We start from the raw sequence: 20,465 nt of genomic DNA on the forward strand, positions 1-20,465 counted from the left end.
TGTAATGGTAAAAGTGGCTTCTCCTTAGCCTAAAATAAAATTAATTTTATTGAAAGCAATTCGTACTCATTTTTTCAACTATAAAACTTACTTTGTAAGTACCAAATCCTAATGTGTGGGTGAGATGTTGATCTAGAAACGTGTCTTCCAATAACGTCATTCCATAAATTTTCTCAATATTTGTAGCACTGTAGTAAGATAAGCAAAAACACCGTTTTAACTAATAATGTATTTGACATTAATTTAAAAAAAATATACAATTATTAGTGCAAAAATAGAAAAAAATTACAAATTTTATTGTTTCTAAATTTTAGTGATAAATATTTACTGATAAAATAATAACAATAACACTCAAAATGTTTCGTAATGAAAAAAAATATTACCTTAATCAATGACGTCGGTATCTTCATTTGGATTGTAAATGATGACTGGGTTAACCCTTTTCTTTAGAATGTATCACAAATGTAACATTATCATTTTAGTGCCTAGGTGAGTTCTAGGCGACTTATGACGCATTCTGTTAGTCACTTCTTGTACTAATATTATAAAACTACCGCTAGGTGGCAATAGCTGGCTTATATCTTTATTATTACCGATTTCTGATAACTAATTTTAATTTTATAATTTTAATCATTTTTAAGGGAATTATTAACTCATAAAGGGATATATCTCTGCTTATATTTTAACGGTATTTTATTTGAAGACACACCTTCCAACCATTTTCTTTAAGTTTCTGATATCTCAAATAACACGAAAAAAATAACTTTTTTTAAAGGCCCACACAATGCACACTTCTCTTCGCTTGCTTTAATTCCCCACTCTTCCGCTCCAAAAGCGAGAACCTGGTCCACAGAGCAGTTTTTTTACATTTTTCACCATACTTAAACGAAAATCGAAGATATAGAAGTTGGAAGCAGTTCTGCGCTCCTTCCATTTTTGCTATCTACTAATACCCACAAGTATTTAAAGTAATCGATCATCTGCTATTTATTTTCACCTATTTTTATTTCTGTTTACATCGTCTCTTGTAATTGAGGCCATTTGCGGAAAAAGGGCCCTTATGAAAAATGGCGCTTTTGAGAAAAAAGCAATTGAAAATTTAACAAGTATTTTGAAAACAAAAATTAAAACTTTGAAGCTTATTGAAAGCTAAAATAAAAGTATTGTATTTAAACTAAAGTTACAATAAGATGTTTCAAAGATATAGACATATTTTTATGTAAATATAATTTTTTTTACATTAGCTTGTCATGGGCCCTTTTTCCACAGATCATTTGCGAAAGTATGAAATAAGTTTAAAAAAATTTTTATTTGGAAAATGACGTAAAAAATTAACATTAAAACAAGTTATTATTATACAAAGAAAGTTATACAGAAACTTCTTCTAGTATCCAGCATATCCATTGTTCATCTTCTTGGGACAAAAACGAAAATAGATCTCTCACGTCTTTTTCCTTCGCCGGCTTTATTCCAACCACTGGGACAGTTTGAAGAGCAATGCTTGTGTTTATGTTTCTTCCTTTCCAAATTGTGAATGGTATGTAATTTTCCATATATGTTTGAGAACAAGCCAATGTTCCGTCTTTTTTGTATTTCATTTGTACATACTGTTGAATGCTGAAAACAAGTCCCTTTGTTTTTGGCTTATTTAGAAAGACTCATTCCAAACTTTCAGTCCAAGTTTTGATTAGCGTTCTGTCCATGACAAAATTAAAAGGAGATGGATTTTTCCGACAATGCACTATTGTTTCCAAATATGGCTTTGCCGTCCCTATGTATTCCTTCTTTTTTAAAGATGACTTTACCATCCCAAAATTGCGATCGCACTGGTTAAAGGAATGGCCACGAGCCGGAAATATATGTCGAATATTGACGTTAAACTTGTGTGCTAGTCACATTCCAAATTTTACCATTGAAATGTTCTTATTTTGTCCTCCGCACGCATCCAACAAAAATACGATTTCAGTGACATCGCCATTAATTTTTTTGCAGAAGCAGGCATAGACGAATGAAATAACAGAATCGGCGCCTTTTTTTCCTTGTCTTTCCATAAATGTATACATAAAAGACGACCCATCATTGTGAATATGTATATTAAAGAGATAACACCAAAGTAGACGTATATAAAACTGCATTGTTACATTGAGTTTCGTAACTGGTAGATTTTGTCCATAGTCAAATTCTATCAGATTCCTTCTTATTGCTATATGTCGCTTTACTTTCATATTGTGAAGGCGATAGGAAATTGCACAGGCATCGTTAGGATTAATAGATAGTTTTTGTTTACATTTTGTGCAGAAATCATATACGTCTGTTTTGGGATTGTTGAAACTGTATGAACGCAGTGACTTAAAATACTGAAAGTATGTCTTATATTTCATCTTTAGATTTGTGCATGTCTTTTCTTTATAGTATTGTACAAAAAACTCATACAGCTTTTTAATATTTACTTCGGGATTCTCAAAATATTTTAGTTCGGATTTGTGTTGGGAATAATGACTTTTCTTAAACGGAATAGTTTCCAAATGCTCTTTAAACAAGTCATGAATGTTGGGAGCCAATTTGTGGGGTCTGTTGGCATGTGTCCCTCGCTTTTCTGTAAATGAATCCCTCTCAATTACCTTCTTTTGTACTACACGAATGCTCTTCACAGATACTTGAAAAAGTTTTTGGATCATGGTCTGACATGTTTTTATTCTGTCGCCCTTTTGAGACACGAAATATTCCCATGTATACGCTCGTAAAACTTTTGGATTATTCTTGAGTCGTTTACGGTCTACATTAAGTTTTTTCATACACTGAGCCAACAAAGAGTCCTGTTGAGACTTTGCTTGTAAATAAAAGTGTTGAAATAAGAAATAAATGTTTTTGATCATCGACACTTAAACGGGTAAAACATTTGTCTAGGCAGCATTTTATGATTAACTGAAATGATTTAGCTGCAACATCGCGACCTGTCGAGGTGACGTATATTTTACCTGATTGCTTTTTAACTTTTCTTTTTTCTGGCGTCACATGAATCTTCTTATATCTTGTCAGTTTTTGTCTAACTACCTCTTCATCAGAATCCATTTTTAAAGCATAATAAACACACTTACGTTAACGACAAGCAAACGAACAACGGACGCGAACACAACTTTGTTAAAATGGTAGTTTTTATCGAGTGACACAGGTTTGAGACATATTGTTCTGAAGCTATTTTCTTGTGGCATTTTAAATTAATTACTATTTAACTGGGAATAAGCCACAATTAAAGGTTAAAATACGTTTATTGACGTTTCAATTTCCACTTCGGAAATCGTTCTCAAAATACAAACATTAGTGAGATATACAAACTAATGTTTGTATTTTGAGAACGATTTCCGAAGTGGAAATTGAAACGTCAATAAACGTATTTTAACCTTTAATTGTGGCTTATTCCCAGTTAAATAGTAATTAGGTTTGAGACATTGTTGCCAAACTTGGCCGAAATGAACTTTACATCATGGCGGATCGATTTAAACGCGGAAGGAAAAATGTATTATTAATACGTATCTCGTTTATATTTATGGTCCGTCAAAATGTCTCCGTTTTCAGTTCTAATATTTTCGTTATATCGCTGTTTTTTTCCTGGAACTATAATATTGCCAACACGGGCGTTAAAATCACCCATAATGATTATATATTCATCATTTGGGGTCTCGTTTATTACAGTCTGAAGGTGTTTGTAGAAGTTTTCCCTTGTGGTGGTATCTATGTTGTTGTCTGGTGCATAGGTATATTGCTATCACATTCAGAGTTTTGACATCCAGTTTAATTTTTACACTCACTATCCTTTCAGAGGTATATTTACATTCTTGTCATCATCATCATTCAATCTTCGCTTATCCACTGCTGGACATAGATCTCCCTCATAATTTTCCATCTATTTCGATCTTGTGCCTCTTGCATCCAATTCCTATGACAACGTTTTAGATCGTCAGTCCAACGTGTTGGTGGACGACCTCTACTTCGGTAGGCATCATCTCTTGGTCTCCATTCCAGTATCCGCTTTGTCCATCTATTGTCTGTCATTCGAGCCACGTGACCTGCCCAGTTCCATTTTAGTGTTGCTACTCTCTCTACTGCATCAGCTACTCCTGTTCTTTGTCGTAGCTGGCGATTTGGGATCTTGTCTCGTAGTGAAACGCCCAACATAGCACGCTCCATCGCCCTTTGACACACACGGATCTTTTGAACTGTTCTCCTTGTCATGGTCAACGTTTCGGCACCGTAAGTTAACACTGGCAAAACACACTGATTAAACGTTTTTCTTTTAAGGCATATTGGTATATCAGACGATTTGAAAATATGGTTCAGCTTGCCGAAGGCTGCCCAAGTCAGTCTTATACGACGGAGAAGCTCAACGGTTTGGTTATCTTTTCCTATGCGAATCTCATGACCTAGGTATTTATAGGCCATTACCTGGTCTATGGATCTTGTTCCTACGCATATATCTTCGCTGACTACAAGATTTGTCATCATCTGGGTTTTAGATATATTTATTTTCAATCCCCCTTCTAGCGAGGAAAGGTAGAGCTGATTTAAAAGTTCTTTGGCCTCATCTATCCTATCAGCTATTAGTACAATATCATCTGCAAACCTTAGATGGCTAAGCTTTTCTCCGTTTATGTTTATGCCCTTGTCGGTCAGTTTTGCCCTTTTACATATATATTCCAAAAGCGTAGTGAACAGTTTCGGCGATATGGTGTCCCCCTGGCGTACTCCACGTTGTATCGGGAATTTCTGGGTTTGACGATCACCCACTCTAACACTGGCTGTTGCGTTTTGGTATATATGTTTAATTATATTTATATACCGATAGTCAATTCGGCATTCTGTCAAGGCTTCCAACATTTTTTGTTGATTTACGGTGTCGAATGCCTTTTCATAGTCGACAAATATTAAAGCTAGTGGTTTATTATATTCAGTGCATTTTTCTATAAGATTTTTTATTACCAGTAGGTGATCGTTTGTTCCATAGCCTTTTCTAAAACCCGCCTGTTCTATGGGCTGATAACATTCTTGTACTTGGTGTAAACATTTTTTGTGTACTAACAGGGCGACTCCTTCTTTTGCTCTGGTTTCTTTCGCAACACCACTTTAAATCATCAGATAGTCATCTAGCATAATTTGACCCTTTCCTTTTTTCTTCGTCTTTTGTAGTGCACATATGTCTATATTTTTTTCTACAAGCTCTTTTGTAATTTCCTGCTCTCTTGTCTTTAGAGACTTTACGTTCCAAATACCGATGCAAAGTATATTTCTCGTTTTCCGTAAATTCGTTGTCCTCTTTCTCGCGTTAGGCTTCGTAATGAAATCATTCCTGTTCTGAGGCATAAATAATCCTGTTTCTATGAGCTGTATGGTTTTAAAGTCTACCAGTAGTGTGCTAACCTGGCTGTAGACTCCCTCCTCCTTTATCCGGACAGTTCTGTCGAGCTACTCGATCCACCCAACAAAACTGCAGGCGGAGTTGCAGTATGCATGATCTCTTGCATAAATCCAAACTTCCTCTCTGTTTTAGTACACATTTTTCTTTCATCTGGCATTTGTCTCACTGATTCTTTGTTAAACTCGCCATTGAATAAGTTATAAAGTATATCTTCCAACACATTTTTACAATAATGTCCGTAATACTTACTTAACACGTTAAGTAACTGTAACCCATATAATGTAAGTAATAAATCTCATACCATCTCAGTTTATGGTATTTTTATTGTCCGATATAATCAACAACATATCTTAAAATTACATTTATTCTTTTGTGTTTCAATGGTACAAAAAACCTGAGGCAATTCCCAGCCCTAGTACGTAATACTGAATGAAATAAATTTTAATCGATGTTATATCTTAAACAATGGCGTGTGCAATTTTACAACAGATTTATAGTAGGTGCAGTTAATAAATTGTTTAGTTCGGATTAACACTTTTCGGTTTCATTCGTACAGTAAGATATTCGCATAGTTGGCGAGGATGTATTTACTTTTAGTTAACGCATTAAACAAAATAAAACTCATATCAGGAACAATTGACTGTTAACAGGTTGACTTTTAGCCTCTTTTTCCTTGCATTGCCAAAGAGTCATTTGAATACCACATATGATACTCAGTCCAGAAGATAAGTTCAAATATTGAGCGCCAAATATGGTACTCAGTATAACTTACAAAACTGCATGCAGTGTACCTAAGCAGTCACTCGGCTTGTACATTTTATATGGAGAAATTAAAAGTTTTGGCCTCAGAAAACCGTTCCATGATTTTAGCCCGTAGCTAGATGGTATTATAATTTTTTTTATAAAAGTCGTTTATCAAAGTGTAATAAAAACGTTTTTTAGCTTAAATATTTATTTAGCAAGTAGCGTAACTCTAAAAAACGGTACAAAAAAATATTCGAAAACTTAACATAAATGATAATAAAGAAAAATTACTGTAGTTTGGCAGCATGAACCTTAAAAAAGCAATATTTCGCGCAAGCAAAACACTTTGTCCAAACACGTGAAGTATCCTTTTGTGCTGCTTATCTTCTATGCTTGGTAACAATATCCCTATAGCATTGACTGCAGCGGTTTCTTTTTAGACATTTTACTAAATTGTGTAAATTATTAGCAGGCATTGCACAATCGGGTTTAATAAGCATATCTTTGATAATTTCCTCTCTAATTTGTGTTATTTTTATTGATTTATTTGTCACTTTAGAATAAAGTGACAAGACATTTACAACGGCAACATTTAGTAAAATATCAAAGGCAAATTTTCGGTACCATTTCAATGACCTTGAAAATGAATTAAATGAATTCATTTGATCCGATACATCTATGAAGGATTTTCCTCCATTATATTCTACTACACCCTGTGGCTTAAGTTTGTCTTCTCTTCTTTGTATCACATTTACCATAGAAGGCATATGCTTCGAACTTATAGCAAGCACATCTTGCCAATCCTTCCACTTTAAAACCATTACACCATTATCATTTTGCCTTGCAACAGATTTTTTTAGTTTTATTTTAGTAACATCAATTGGATTGCGTTTCCTTTTGGCTCGAAGTGTCCCTACTAAAAAGGTTTGCCTATCCAGTAATTTTTCTGCCCTAAAAGTTACACTATTATAACAGTTGTCCGCTTATAGTGTTCTACCAATTGCCAGAGGTGGCGCTCATGCTCATGGTCCCCTGATTAAAACATCACTCGTGGGGCCATGAGCACCAACATAGGTACTCAGGTTCAAAATGGTGTGAAATAACCCAAAAGATTCTTACAAAAACCTAAATAAATAAAAATCGTCGTGGCCTCATGGGTGAACATGCTCTAGAAGAGCTATAGCATAAATGGCAAGTTAACTGAGTACCACATGTGGGATAACAGGGAAAGAGTCCCACCAGAGCTTAATCCTCTTGAGATCGTAGGTATCTGGTATGAATGAATTTTCCCCTTAGAGGGAGTGTGAGCTGTACGGCCAAATCTGGATAATAATACAATTTTAACTAAAAAATCCTTTATAAAAAGGTATATTTATTTAAAGGAATCCTTTCGGGCTACATCACAGAACGTTTTCGGATTGAATATTCCATCATCAGTGGTGTTACTAGGTATAAATTTGTGAAGTCACTAAATATATGGGTAAAAACCCTTTAAATGATTGATTGATAAAAAATTGATTTTAAAGTTTTAAACAGATTTACTTTATGGAAACGTAAAACTCCCAACTGGGTTTGCTGGCCCTGTTTTCTCGTTGGTTAATCCACATAATTCTTGTGTACGTGGCCTGATTCCACCTCATTCGGAGCGACGAATTGTACGGTTTGCGAATTACGGTCTCGCTTTTGCTTCGTTTGTTAACCAACCGTCAAATTTATCTTGTTCCTTTAGAAAATCACTTCTTCAAATACCAACATTTCTAATTTGCTTCACAAACACGTTTAATATCCTCGTCTATTTCGCGTTTTGTGTTCTGGTTCTCACCATTCATATAAATGTTCGTATTTTTTGGGACTAAACGGCTTCAAGAAATTTTCTCGTTGGTTAATACACATAATTATTGTGTACGTGGCCTAATTCCACCTCATTCGGAGCGACGAATTGTACGGTTGGCAAATCACGGTCTCGCGTTTTGCTTCGTTTGTTAACCAACGCTCAAATTCATCTTGTTTCTTTAGACAACCACTTCTTCAAATACTAACATTTCTATTTTGCTACACAACCACATTTAATGTCCTTTCCACATAGTTGATACAGATCAAATATGTTTTCGCATCTTTCTTATAATTCGTATCCTGCTAGATACAGGCTCCGCAGCCAATTTTATTTCAGTGATCTACCAAATCACGCATTTTAGTGAGCATACTCATTGGTGTTGTATTGGTTCTTCGTTTCGTAAATCTTGGTTAAAATTCTTGGCGAACCAAATCATCCTATGGCCTTAGAAATCATTTTCAATTATGTTCTATAAGGGCTAGTCTCTACGACTCATTCTATGTTATTCATATCTTTCGTTACTTCTATGTATACAAACATAGATCTTTTCTACAAAGGTTTTGGGAAGTCGAAAACAGTAGGCACCTGTTAGTTATTTTGATGATGTTGATTGATGTTGATGATGTTGATTTTCTGAAAGTTAACAAGCCGATTTTCTGTTATTCCACCGTTTCTACAACCCAATCCTCTTTATTTATCTTTTTCTCTTGTTTATATTCGCTACTTACTCTTTATTCTTATGCATATCTTCATTTTGTATGCTAGAAAATCGGATTCAGAAACCGGCGTCATATGTTGAGAAGTAACAAAATCTTCCATGAATGCAACATATGTCTCTTTGAGATTCGGAAGTTTCCTGAAGCGATTCTCTAGTTAGGTTCCAACTGACATGAGGCGACTAGGTCTCCTACGTGTCAATGTCTTCGTACGTGTGAAGATTTTCCTCACTTGTTTTTTTTTTTTTTTCTATGCATTTTTCTTGGTTGAGTATCCTTCGCATAAACGTTGTTCAGTTCTTAGTAGAAGTTGTAGAAATATGCTCTTTTTTGGGACTGTCAGTTGTTACTATGCCACGCTTACTAGCAGGTCCACGTCTATGAGCTGGCTTAAACCTAAAACAATGTCAGATATATGGGAGACAACTTTATACGGATTTGTCAATACTTTAGGAGCAAGCTGATTGGTATAGGGTTACAAATCGACGTTCTTCTTGTACTAAAAAGTTTCTTTTTTTTTTAAACATAGTTTTATTTCATCAAATAATTGGTGTATCGTAAAATTTAAACCTAGCTACAGTGTAGCCAAACCCAATTTTGAGTATGGATCTTTTTCTGTTTTTAGATCTTCATTTTATGTTGACTAATCATTTACTTTTATTTTTAAAGTTTATTTGGATGTGTTCTTCCAAGCTGATTACTGAAACTCGTTAAAAACTTTGACGTTGACAAATATTTTCACTTATTTCCTCACTAACCTGGTCTAATAAACGTATTTTAATTATTGCATCTTTAAGAATCATTATTGTGGGTGAGTGATCACAATTCACGTCTAAGATATCATCATTGTCAGGATAGTTGACTGAGACTGAAAATAAATAAATGTTGGCCTACTATTCATTCATTTTTCTGCTGTTAATCCGTATAATTACACATAAAATAGAGTAGGAAACATTTTTTTATCTACATTTATTTATTTATATATACTTTTTGATAGAATCGATATCTAAACTTTACCATCGTATTACAAAAAATCCCAGTTTAATTTTATAGTATCAATAATACAACATATTTATTTATAATGTAAAGTATTATCCATTTACTGGGATAATTTATCAACAATACCGTGTTAAAATTTTCAAGATAAGAGTACAATTTGATATGCAGATTACATAGTCGTGAGTCATTCTAATGGCCGGTTTTCGTTTTATTTTATTTAATCATGTCTGTATTATACCAAATTGTGATGTCTATACGTTGTCCAGTGAAATTAGACAGAAAGTGGTCAAGCTTGGTAAAAATTTCTGAAGTGTTGAAGGTCAGTATAAACCTCGACATGTTTTGCTTCCCGACTTTACGACTGTGAATTATTATGAATCTATTTATATATGTATGTATAAGATTGTTTATTTGTTTATCTTTCCATTCGCGGAAGCCCTTGGAATTTTATTATGGACATAGGGAAATAAGTTTTTCTCAGAAAATTTCAATAGCAGCTAAGAAAATGTAAGAAAAGGTTTCTTCAGAAGTTTCTACGTTGTTTTTCAATTATTAACCCATTGACTGGATACATGGGCAATGACGACCCGAGATGAAGAGTTACTGCGAGTCTTTGAAAAAAAAAGTATTGAGGACCATATATGGCGGAGTAAACGAACAGGGTCTGTGGAGAAGGCGATATAACTTTGAACTCTATAGACTTTTTGGTGATGCAGATATTGTGAAGACCATCAAAATAAACCGCCTAAGGTGGGTGGGCCACGTTATGCGGATGGATGAGAGTGATCCCACTAAAATAACTATGCTAAACAGGCCGGTCGGAAGAAGAAGAAGGGGGCGACCTAAACTGAGATATCTGGACGATGTACAGGAAGATCTGAGGGAGATTGGAGTGAGGGGCTGGAGAAGACAGACACTCGATAGGGAAGGATGGAAGAATGTTTTGAAGCAGGCCAAGGCTCACGAAAGGCTATGGCGCCAACTGATGAACCCATTGACTACCTTATGGTATATGTGAGCCAAGATGTGGCTCATAGTTAAACGTCTGCAAACGCCGTGTGAGCTACATGTGGTATACACAAGTTTGTCTGATCAGGTCATGTGAGCCACGATGCAGGTCACAAGTAATATTTGTTAGATTGCCCAATTGAGCCACCGGTGGTTTAAGCTAACACTATTTTTGCTTTAATAATACTTTTGACAGAGAAAGTAAGGGAGGGGGCTCCTTGGTCTGCTGACGATATCGTGTTAGTAGGGAAGAGCACAGATATGTTGGAGAAGTTAGAGGGTTGGAGAATAGCTATTGAAGAGGAAAGACTTAATATTAGCAGCTCGAAAACAGAGTATATGTGGTTTTAGGAGGTAGGGATGGTTGGGGACATATAATTTCCTGGAGAAAAACTAGGACGGGTAGGCACTAGGTAGAATTTAAATACATTGGCTCCTACATACGGAAAATGAGATACTAGATCGAGAAATTGCCCACAAGATACAGGCTGGTTGATTTAACTGGAAGCGAATGAGCGGGGTACTTTGTGATCGAAAATGCGGGGAAGGGCTGAAAGGAAAGATATACAAGAGTGTTGTGAGACCTGCGTTGGTGTAAGGCGGTGAAGTGTAGCCCGTAAAGAAGGTTCAGAAAAAGAAGATGGGATGGAAGGGACATGATCAGAAACGACTTGATTAAAGAAAGAGCCGAAATGACTACAGTCTCAAAAAAGATTTAAGCACAAAGACTGCAATGATTGGTCATGTCAGACGTAGAAATGAAAACCATGTGGTACGAAAGATAGAGCTGTTAGAAATTACTAGAAGGAGAGGTAGAGAAAACCGAGGAGGAACAGCTACCCCTGAAAAGGGAAAAGCTGAGGAAGCAGAAGAGCTCATACAGAAATGAGAAGCCATAAGATCACATATGCTGGAACTCTAAAATCTTCTTCTTCTTCTTCTTCTAATGGCGCTACAACCCTTTGTGAGTCTTGGCCTGCTTAACAATGTTCTTCCATTCTGCCCTGTCGGATACTTTCCTTCGCCACTGCCTGATGATCATGGTTTTAAGATCCCTCTCTACGTCGTCTACCCATCTTTTACGGGGCCTTCCTCTTGTTCTGTTTCCTTGGGGCTTCCATCTCTGGACTACTTTTACAGCTCGGGAACTCTGAAATCAGGCCACCTAATTCTGTCCTATTTAGTTTTACATGAAGCGAGAGCCTTGTATCTTCTGTTATTAAGTGAAATCGACATGTGTTATTCCATGCCACAAATCCACAGCCATCATCATCATCATCTTTGGCTCGACAATCCTCTGTGGATCCTGGCCTGCTCTAAGATTCGTTGCCATTCTGTTCGGTTTCTGGCAACGTGTTACCATCTTCTGATTAGTATTCCTAGGTTGGTCTAAGTCCATCTAACCACGTAATTCGTGGTCGGTCCCTGCTTCTTCTTCCTATAGGTGTTCCTGTCGTTAGCTTTTTAGCAATCATCTTTTCAGGCATTCGTATTATGTGTTCGGTCCATCTAAGTCGCTGTGTTTTAATGAACGTTACGACACGAATATTCCCAGAAGTCTTTCATCCTTCTGCGTTAGAGTGCATGTTTCCGACCCGTATGTGAGAACCAGCCTCAGCAGTGTTTTGTATATAATAATTTTAGTTTTTCTTTGGATATTTCTTGAGTGGAATTGTTTTTGGAGTCCATAGTATGTCCTATTTGTAAGGTTTATTCGTCTTTTAATTTCTTCGCTTGTTTTATTGGTATTAGTCACTAGCTAGCCACGGTATGTGAATCTGTCAACACGTTCAAAGATATGACTTCCAAATGCTGTTTCCCGTTCCTCATTTGCCATATGATCCTTAGTATCGAACATGTACTTGGTTTTGTCTTCGTTACTGACTAGACCGACCTGTTTCGCCACAGTTTTCAATTCTAGGAAATATTGCTCAACATCTCGCTTGCTACGCCCTATTATATTAATGTCATTAGCATATGCTAAGATTTGAATCGATCTATTGTAAATAGTACCGCCGTCTCTAATTCGTGTGTCTCGGACTGCCTTTTTCAAGACAACGTTAAATAGGAGGCAAGCCAGGGCATCATCTTGTCTGAGTCCATCCTTTATCTCAAAGGATTGAGAATTTTCACCCTGTATCCTAACGCTGGCTTCTAAGTTAGACATTGTCGTTATTCTCGTTAATCGGATAATTTTTTTCTGGTATACCAAACTCATGCATTGATTGGTATAGTACTGTTCTATTGACATTGTCGTATGCGGCCTTGAAGTCGACGAATAATTGATGGGTTTCAATGTTAAATTCTAATGTTTTCTCGGCCAAATCCACAGCCACAACGAGGAAAAAGAGGGGAAGGTGTAAAATATGTCCATATTCAAAAAACCAAAAGAAAGAAAGCTCAACTTGCTATTGCAAAAATCATGCTCGCATGTTATGCATAAGTTATGTTGAAAAGTAAGGTAAAAACATGATTGTTATTTTTTAGATACAAAATCTAAATCGATTTTTTTAATTTGAGTAGGAACTATGATACCTAAAATTTACCATTGGATATAAAAAACTGCACATTTTTATTATTTTTCTTATAATCCTAGAGAGTGCATAGCTATGTTAATTTGACTGGATACCAAAGTTTTTCTTAAATAATGTTATTAATTAACCAAATTAGTTTTTTTCTATAAGAATGTAAACAAAATAATTTAAAATAAAAGCAAGTTAAAAAAGTAAGCTTTTTATACAAAAACAATGGGGTCAAATCTGACCATGCCATAATGTAAATGTTACTATTTTTGGTCATGTCATTTAATGCTGAAACTAATGTCATCTATGAAGCTGTGAGATTTTTGATAATAGGTTGCCATAATTTGTGTCAAATTGTGCCGTATTCTGAAGAAGCAACTGAGGAAAAAGGTTATGTTTATAGGAGATTAAGCCACAATTGATTGTAATGAAAATTACACTTAATAAATTACATAAATTGTTATTTGATGTTTCAATTTGCACTCCGGAAATACACTCGTGGACAAAAATATCGAATATTTAGGAATTTTAAAATTGTTGTTTTTTCAAAATAAATTCTGGTCAAACAAGTCGTTTATTGTAAAATAGAGTTTATTTTGACAATGTTTAATGAACAATTTTAAGTTTTTATGCAGAGAAAATTGTGAAAAAAATTAATGTTTAATATTAGGTAAATAAGGTTATTTTACTCTAAACTTAAATGATAATTTAAATTGCTTAAACAACTGTTTTAAACTGAAAAAAGTGCATGATCAGTAACAAGTATTCCCTCATCTAGCTCTTATTACTGCTTGCATCTTTCTCAGCAAGCTTGCAAGTAAATTTTGGACATATCCTTGGGAAATTGCATTCCATTCATCCTGTGCAGCAAGCCGAAGTAGCTCTGTCGTATTTGGAACGGGATTTCTTTGTCGTCTGGTGCGTTTTAAGTGATCCCACATGTGGTCTATTGGTTTTAAATCCGGGCTAGACGGTGGCCAATCCAATCTTCGAATTTGGACCTCATCAAGATAGTTACTTACTATGGCAGCGGCTTGTGGTCGAGCATTATCGTGCATTATGTGCACAAGTGCGGTACGTACCTCCCAACTAATACCTTCCCAAAGAATTATGCTATCAACTCCAAAACTAACGGTCTGGGCGAGACTTGTAGCTGGCGAATCGTTCTCAAACTCTACTGTAGACGTAGTTTTGACCGTCTGGCTTCCATAATAGGATTCTGGTCTCATCAGTGAAAAGAACGTTTTTCCAGTTGTCGATATTCCACTAAATATGCGTTCTTGCAAATTCCAAACCACGAGCTTTATGATTTTGGAGAACACGTGGAACTTTGGCGGGGCGTCTGGGCTTTAAGTTCGCTTCTTTTGATCTTCGTCTAATTGTTTGTGAACTCACATTAACTTGTCTAACATTTAATAGCTCATTTCTGAGGTGCATCGATGTCAATGAACGATTTCGTGTAGAATTAAGAACCAAAAAACGGACATCAATTGCGGTTGTGCACCTTGGGCATCCTTGACCAGGCCTTCGTACAAAATTTCCTGTTTCGTGGAACCTTTTTAGAGTATTTGAAACTATAGATTCAGTTCTGCTGAGACGTCGAGCGATACCTTTTTGTGCATATCCTTCCTCGTACAAAATTATAATATGTGCTACTTGGACTTCATCGCAGTGCCGAATTGGTGGGATACTTGTTTTAAACTTAGTTAAATCAAAACAATATTTAATTAAACTTAATAAATTAAACTAAAAATAACCGAAATAGTATGATTTTTCCTTTACGCGAAGAAGAATTTTTATTATAAAATGTACGAATGAAACTAACCACTGAATGAACGTCAAAATAAACATCAAAATATTTTATACCAGTTTAGTACATCAGCCTACTATATGAGTATTATCAGTAATCTAAAATTATTTTGAAATAATAGTGACTACAAAAAAAAATTGGAAAATTCCAAAATATTCGATATTTTTGTCCGTGAGTGTAGTTTAAAAAAAACTCGAGAATAACTATTTCTGTGGACTAAATAAAAAATGGCAGATCAGACGTTCAACAAATAAGTAAAAAAACTCACAAACTCACTGGATGTTCGATAATGTTAGATATTCTTCATTAAAACTTATATTTATTTTATATTACCATATGGTGTCAAAGCATGGACTATGGATATAAATAGTATGAGATAACTAGAAGCCTTCGATATGTGGATATCTCGAAGAATGCTAATAATGTCATAGATATAATGCAGATATAAAAATGTGGTATACAATTATAGAAAACAGTAGTTATAATTAAAGATAATTATATTTTTAATTCTCAGGGTGGCAAGAAAAACATTAAAACAATTATAATGAAATTTACTTATTTTCTTCTTACCCTTTAGGTCTTAAGGGGTAGTACGAATGTTGAACATCCGATGGACCAATAAAAACATAAATTACTATGAAAAAATGAATGTAAAATCTTTTTACATTAATTATTTAAGGAAAAGCATCGTTTCGACAAACATAAATCTTTATTGTCAATAAAAACTTTCGCAATATCCCCAATTTACACACATTAAATTTAAGAGGGAAGTTAATAAAAGAGATAAGGGGATCCATTTCGTATCATCGTTTAACTAATACTTAACATACCAGTCTCAAGCATAAGACATAAGAGAACAATATTATCCTTTTATATCTGAACGAGCTTGTTTATTTACCAATTGAAATGTGGGTCATTACCAATTTCCGACCGTCCATTGATTGGTGTCATTGTTATTTACCATTTAAACCAACTTGGTGATTGCGCAACTGTTAGTCACGATCATAATGTTGTTTCTAAGTCTACATCGTGTAAATGAGCTATTAGAATGTTGCAATACTTTCTACTATAAAATTTAATCGATTCTTGCGAATAATCCTATATACCTTTATAGTTATGCATTAGTCCTAGGGTCCTTGAATTTCCCCTTGAATTAAGCGACGTCTACTGATTAGTCTAGTGAAACTACACATTGCAGTATGAAGAAATTTTTGGAAGCTCAAACTTATTTATCTACAGTGAGTGGCAAAATTATGGAATACATTAATTTTTTCGAAAATTGGTGACTTGGGAGACAAATCCTGAATTATATTTTTATTTTTAAATTATGATTTGTTGGCCTATATATGCGTATATATGGCGTGATGTTATCCATCTGGGCGTGATTTTTTATGAAGGATGTTCAAAAAAATTTTGAATTCAATTGATTTACACAGTAAGAAGTATGTGGTAATATATATATGTATATATATATATATATATATATATATATATATATATATGTATATATATATATATATATATATATATATATATATATATATATATATATATATATATATATATATATATATTCTCAGGGTCTCAGGCCTTTTCTCATGGTCTCATGTAGAGGTCAGTGTACGAGGATAGATTGATATTAAACTAGACTTGGATAGATGGCGCTACTTGATACCGAATTGGTTTCGGTGTTGACATTTGCCATTCATGACATGACGTCCGTCAAAAGCAAGCAAATTTTGTGTTTTCGGAGAAATGGAAAAAGTCGAGTATCGTTCGGTGATTAAGTTCCTCCACAAAAAGGGTAAAACAAATGTGCAAATCAAAGTCGACCTGGACGAAGTTTATGGTGAGGTTGCACCTTCGTTAGCAACAGTATAATTTTGGAAAGCTGAATTTGTTCGGGGTCGTACGAGTGTTTTTGATGATGAGCGTCGCGGGAGGCCAAATGAAGTCACCACGCCGGAAATGATCAACAAAGTTCATAACATGATTATGGCAGATCGTCGAATTAAGCTCCGCTAGTTAATAGAGGTCCTAAATATTTCCTACGAACGAGTACACAACATCATTCACCATCATTTGGACATGAAAAAGCTATCCGCGCGATAGGTGCCGCGTTTGCTGACAATCGATCCAATGCAAAAACGTGTGACCACTTCGGAGACGCTTTTGGCGATGATACGGCGCGATCCGAAGGATTTTTTTCGCCGATTTATCACCGTTGATGAAATCTAGGCAAAGAGTGCACATTTGGCCGGCAAAGTGATGGCGACTGTTTTCTGGGATGCAAAGGGCATCATCCACATCGACTACTTGAAGAAAGGAAAAACAATCAATGGTGAGTACTACGCAACATTATTCGATCGATTCGTTGCCGAATTGCGTCGAAAATGCTCCGGTTTGGAACGCAAAAAAGTGCTCTTTCACCAAGACAATGCACCGGCTCACCGATCGGCCGTCGCCGTGGCAAAATTACATGAATTGGGCTATGAATTGGTTGAACACCCACCGTATTCCCCAGATCTTGCCGCCAGCGATTTTTTCCTGTTTCCAAACCTAAAAAAATGGCTCGTTGGACGCCGTTTCGCAACGAATGATGAAGTCGTCGCTAAAACTTCAGCCTATTTTGAAGAGCTCGAGCAAAAGTACTATTCGGATGGGATAAAAAAATTGGAACATCATTTTACTAAGTGTATCGAGGTAAAAGGGGACTATGTTGAGAAATAAATCGATTTAATTCAAAAAAACTTGTTTTTTGAAAAAATTAATATCATTGCTAACTAAATCTTCGCTAATTATTGTGGATAATGCTTCATGTCGTTGCCCTTTCATAAAAAATTAATAATTTTTCTTAAACCAAAATACGCACTCGACATTTTCACTTATTGTTCTATATATTACTATGCATTTTAGCAATTGTTGTTACTTTTTTTCACTTCTATTTTTGGCTTTTTTGCTTACTTTTAATTTACGTTGTTTCGTTTGACATTTCTTTAAAATGATATTAAATTCCCCAAATCTTATCATTAATTATCATCATAATCGCATATGTAAATGTTTTCAATTAATAACAATATCTAAATACATAGTTCTTTATTGAGTGATTTTTATATCGTGTTATCATTTTATCTGTTGAGGTAATGTGTAGTTTTTTTTTCTAAAACAGTATTTTATACACTATTGTATATGTCACACCGGTATTATCCATGTCTTGGTGCAGTCTAAATGCGTAAATTGTGGAAGTAATGGTATTTTGTGGTTTGTGTTTCAGTGATAAAGACAGTGTGAACAATGTGGAAATCTCTGAAATAGTATATATAGGGTAAATATTGAAGTATTTATAACCTTTTGTAGAAGCAAACCAAATTTGAAAGGGTTTGTTTTCCTATTCATTAATGCCCAATGCTTCTCTAACAATTTGATGCATTTCTGTAGGCAATTTTGCGTTTAACCTTAGGATAGGTCTGTTTACTCAAATACCTCTTCATTTGATTCAACTAGGCCAGTATCTAGCTTGTGGAAACTCATTAAGACGGCAGGGTTGGATGACAAAATTGTCCAGTCCTCTGGACGAATCCTATTCTGCAAGTAGTTAATACTCTTATACAGCACCTCTGTGCTATATATTAACTCTACTGGTTTCCTGAAAACTATTCCAGGCCTAACTAAACCCACTCTGAAAAATTTCCGTATGGTGTAGTATATTGTGGCGTATTCCACACAAGGTATATATTTTTTGGTTTCTTTAAAACACAAATTTAAACAAAATAAAATCATATAAAGCACGTTAAAGCTCTTTTAGTTACTGTTGTAACATATATAAGAGAGTTCATTCATTTCATTTTAAAATTCACTGTTTCAAAATTCAGTAGAACAATTACATCAGTAGAATTGCGGACACAAGAGTTGCTAAAATATCAAGGAATAAATTACAAAGTGGTAAAGGAAGTATCTTCCAAGACCATCTTCCACACAGGCAACAACCCTCCAATGAGCAAGCAAAATTGTTTATATAAAAGAAAAAGATAGAAGAGAGAATGTACAAACATCAAAGTCAAATTAGAATGACTTAATCTGAGTGTATAAAACTTACGTCAAAGTAGCAATGATAGACAAAAAAACCAAATATTTTTTTTTAATAACAAAATTATATTTAAACTTTATATAATGCTGCAAATATTATTGAACATTGTGTCCTTTTAAGTCGAAATACATACTAATTCTTCTCTACAACAAAAAAACAACACTTTTTGCAACATTTTTTACAGGTTGTTACTTTACTTTTTCGTGTCCAAGCGTGATCATTTCAGCTTCTGTCCAGAATCGAGCGCAGTTTATTGCGTTAGTGCTGGCCTTCCACAGGTAGTCCATCGTGCACGGGAACGTGCATTGGTTACACTAGCAGGTGTTTCATGTCCTGTCCTTGGCCGCAAGTGTATAAGGTGTCATTTTCATCAAGCTGGCTCAATCTTACTCTGTTGGCCTTCACAGCGGCCACGCCCGATCTGATTTGGTTTCGCAGGATATCAGACTAAAGGTTCTGCGGGAACGCCGCTACAAAACCTTTTCTGAATTTCAACCGTAGTTCGTCGTGTTAGTGCTATCCCGCATCGAACTTCAAGTGTCTGTCGTCAAATGACTGACTTCGCAGGTCAGTTCAGTCGATTGGTTGTGAATTAGTGTATAATAAAAGGAACAATCAAAATCATTTATTAGTAGGCTAATATAGGCCTAACCAAACTTTACATTGACAATGTCACGTCATTTCGCATGGTGACTACGTTACTAACAATCCTAAAAAATAAGTGATTTCATAGTCTTATTAAATTATGATTTTTTCGATGACTCAATATTCCAAAATGTAAGTTCGCTTGTTCTAGTCATAGGCGTCCGTTTTGGTTAGGTCAACGGTTATTTTAATGCATAACTTTTTTGTCTTTAACTTTTGAGCATTCATTATACTAAATTATTAAATTTTCAGCTATTCTAGTACTAAGAGGTGCTCTTACGTTAAGTTGGTAGGATAAACCTTTTTCAAGAAAAATCGATTTTTTCGTTTTTTTCAATTTTTCGTTTTTTCTTCATGAAAGGTAAATTAATAGGTACATTAATTAATTTTATAAATTATCTTTTGTTTCAAAACATACAGCACGCAATTCGTAAAAATTTTTGGGAAAAGCAGCAAAAAAATCAAATTCAAACAAAAATTTATTTAAAGGGTTAAAAACAAAGCATTTATTACGATGAAACGAAACTAACATAAAAAAACAAGTATCAAAAATAGATAGTAGTGATGCTCGATGTGATGACCACTAGTCTCTATTCATAAATCTGCCCTTTTGCTTAGAGAACGCCGAATTCTTGCAAAAATTCCAAATTTATTTCTAAATTCGTTGCAAGCATATTGTATCCTTAG

General features: G+C 34.9%; 1 protein-coding gene across 2 annotated transcripts in view; it reads left to right on the forward strand.

The window, feature by feature from the left end:
• LOC140445885 (rho GTPase-activating protein 44-like) overlaps positions 1–20,465 on the forward strand; it is an 81,281-nt gene that overhangs the window by 17,250 nt on the left and 43,566 nt on the right. The window contains exon 1 of one of the 2 annotated variants that reach the window (XM_072538293.1): positions 18,209–18,371. The exons of the other annotated variant lie outside the window; for it this stretch is intronic. Coding sequence (XP_072394394.1) covers positions 18,295–18,371 — 77 coding nt within the window. The 5' untranslated portion in view covers positions 18,209–18,294. Of the gene's footprint in view, positions 1–18,208; positions 18,372–20,465 lie in introns of those variants that run through there. 2 annotated transcript variants of the gene reach the window in all.

The sequence above is a fragment of the Diabrotica undecimpunctata genome, chromosome 7 (assembly GCF_040954645.1).
Source record: "Diabrotica undecimpunctata isolate CICGRU chromosome 7, icDiaUnde3, whole genome shotgun sequence".
Taxonomy (NCBI): Eukaryota; Metazoa; Arthropoda; class Insecta; order Coleoptera; family Chrysomelidae; genus Diabrotica; species Diabrotica undecimpunctata.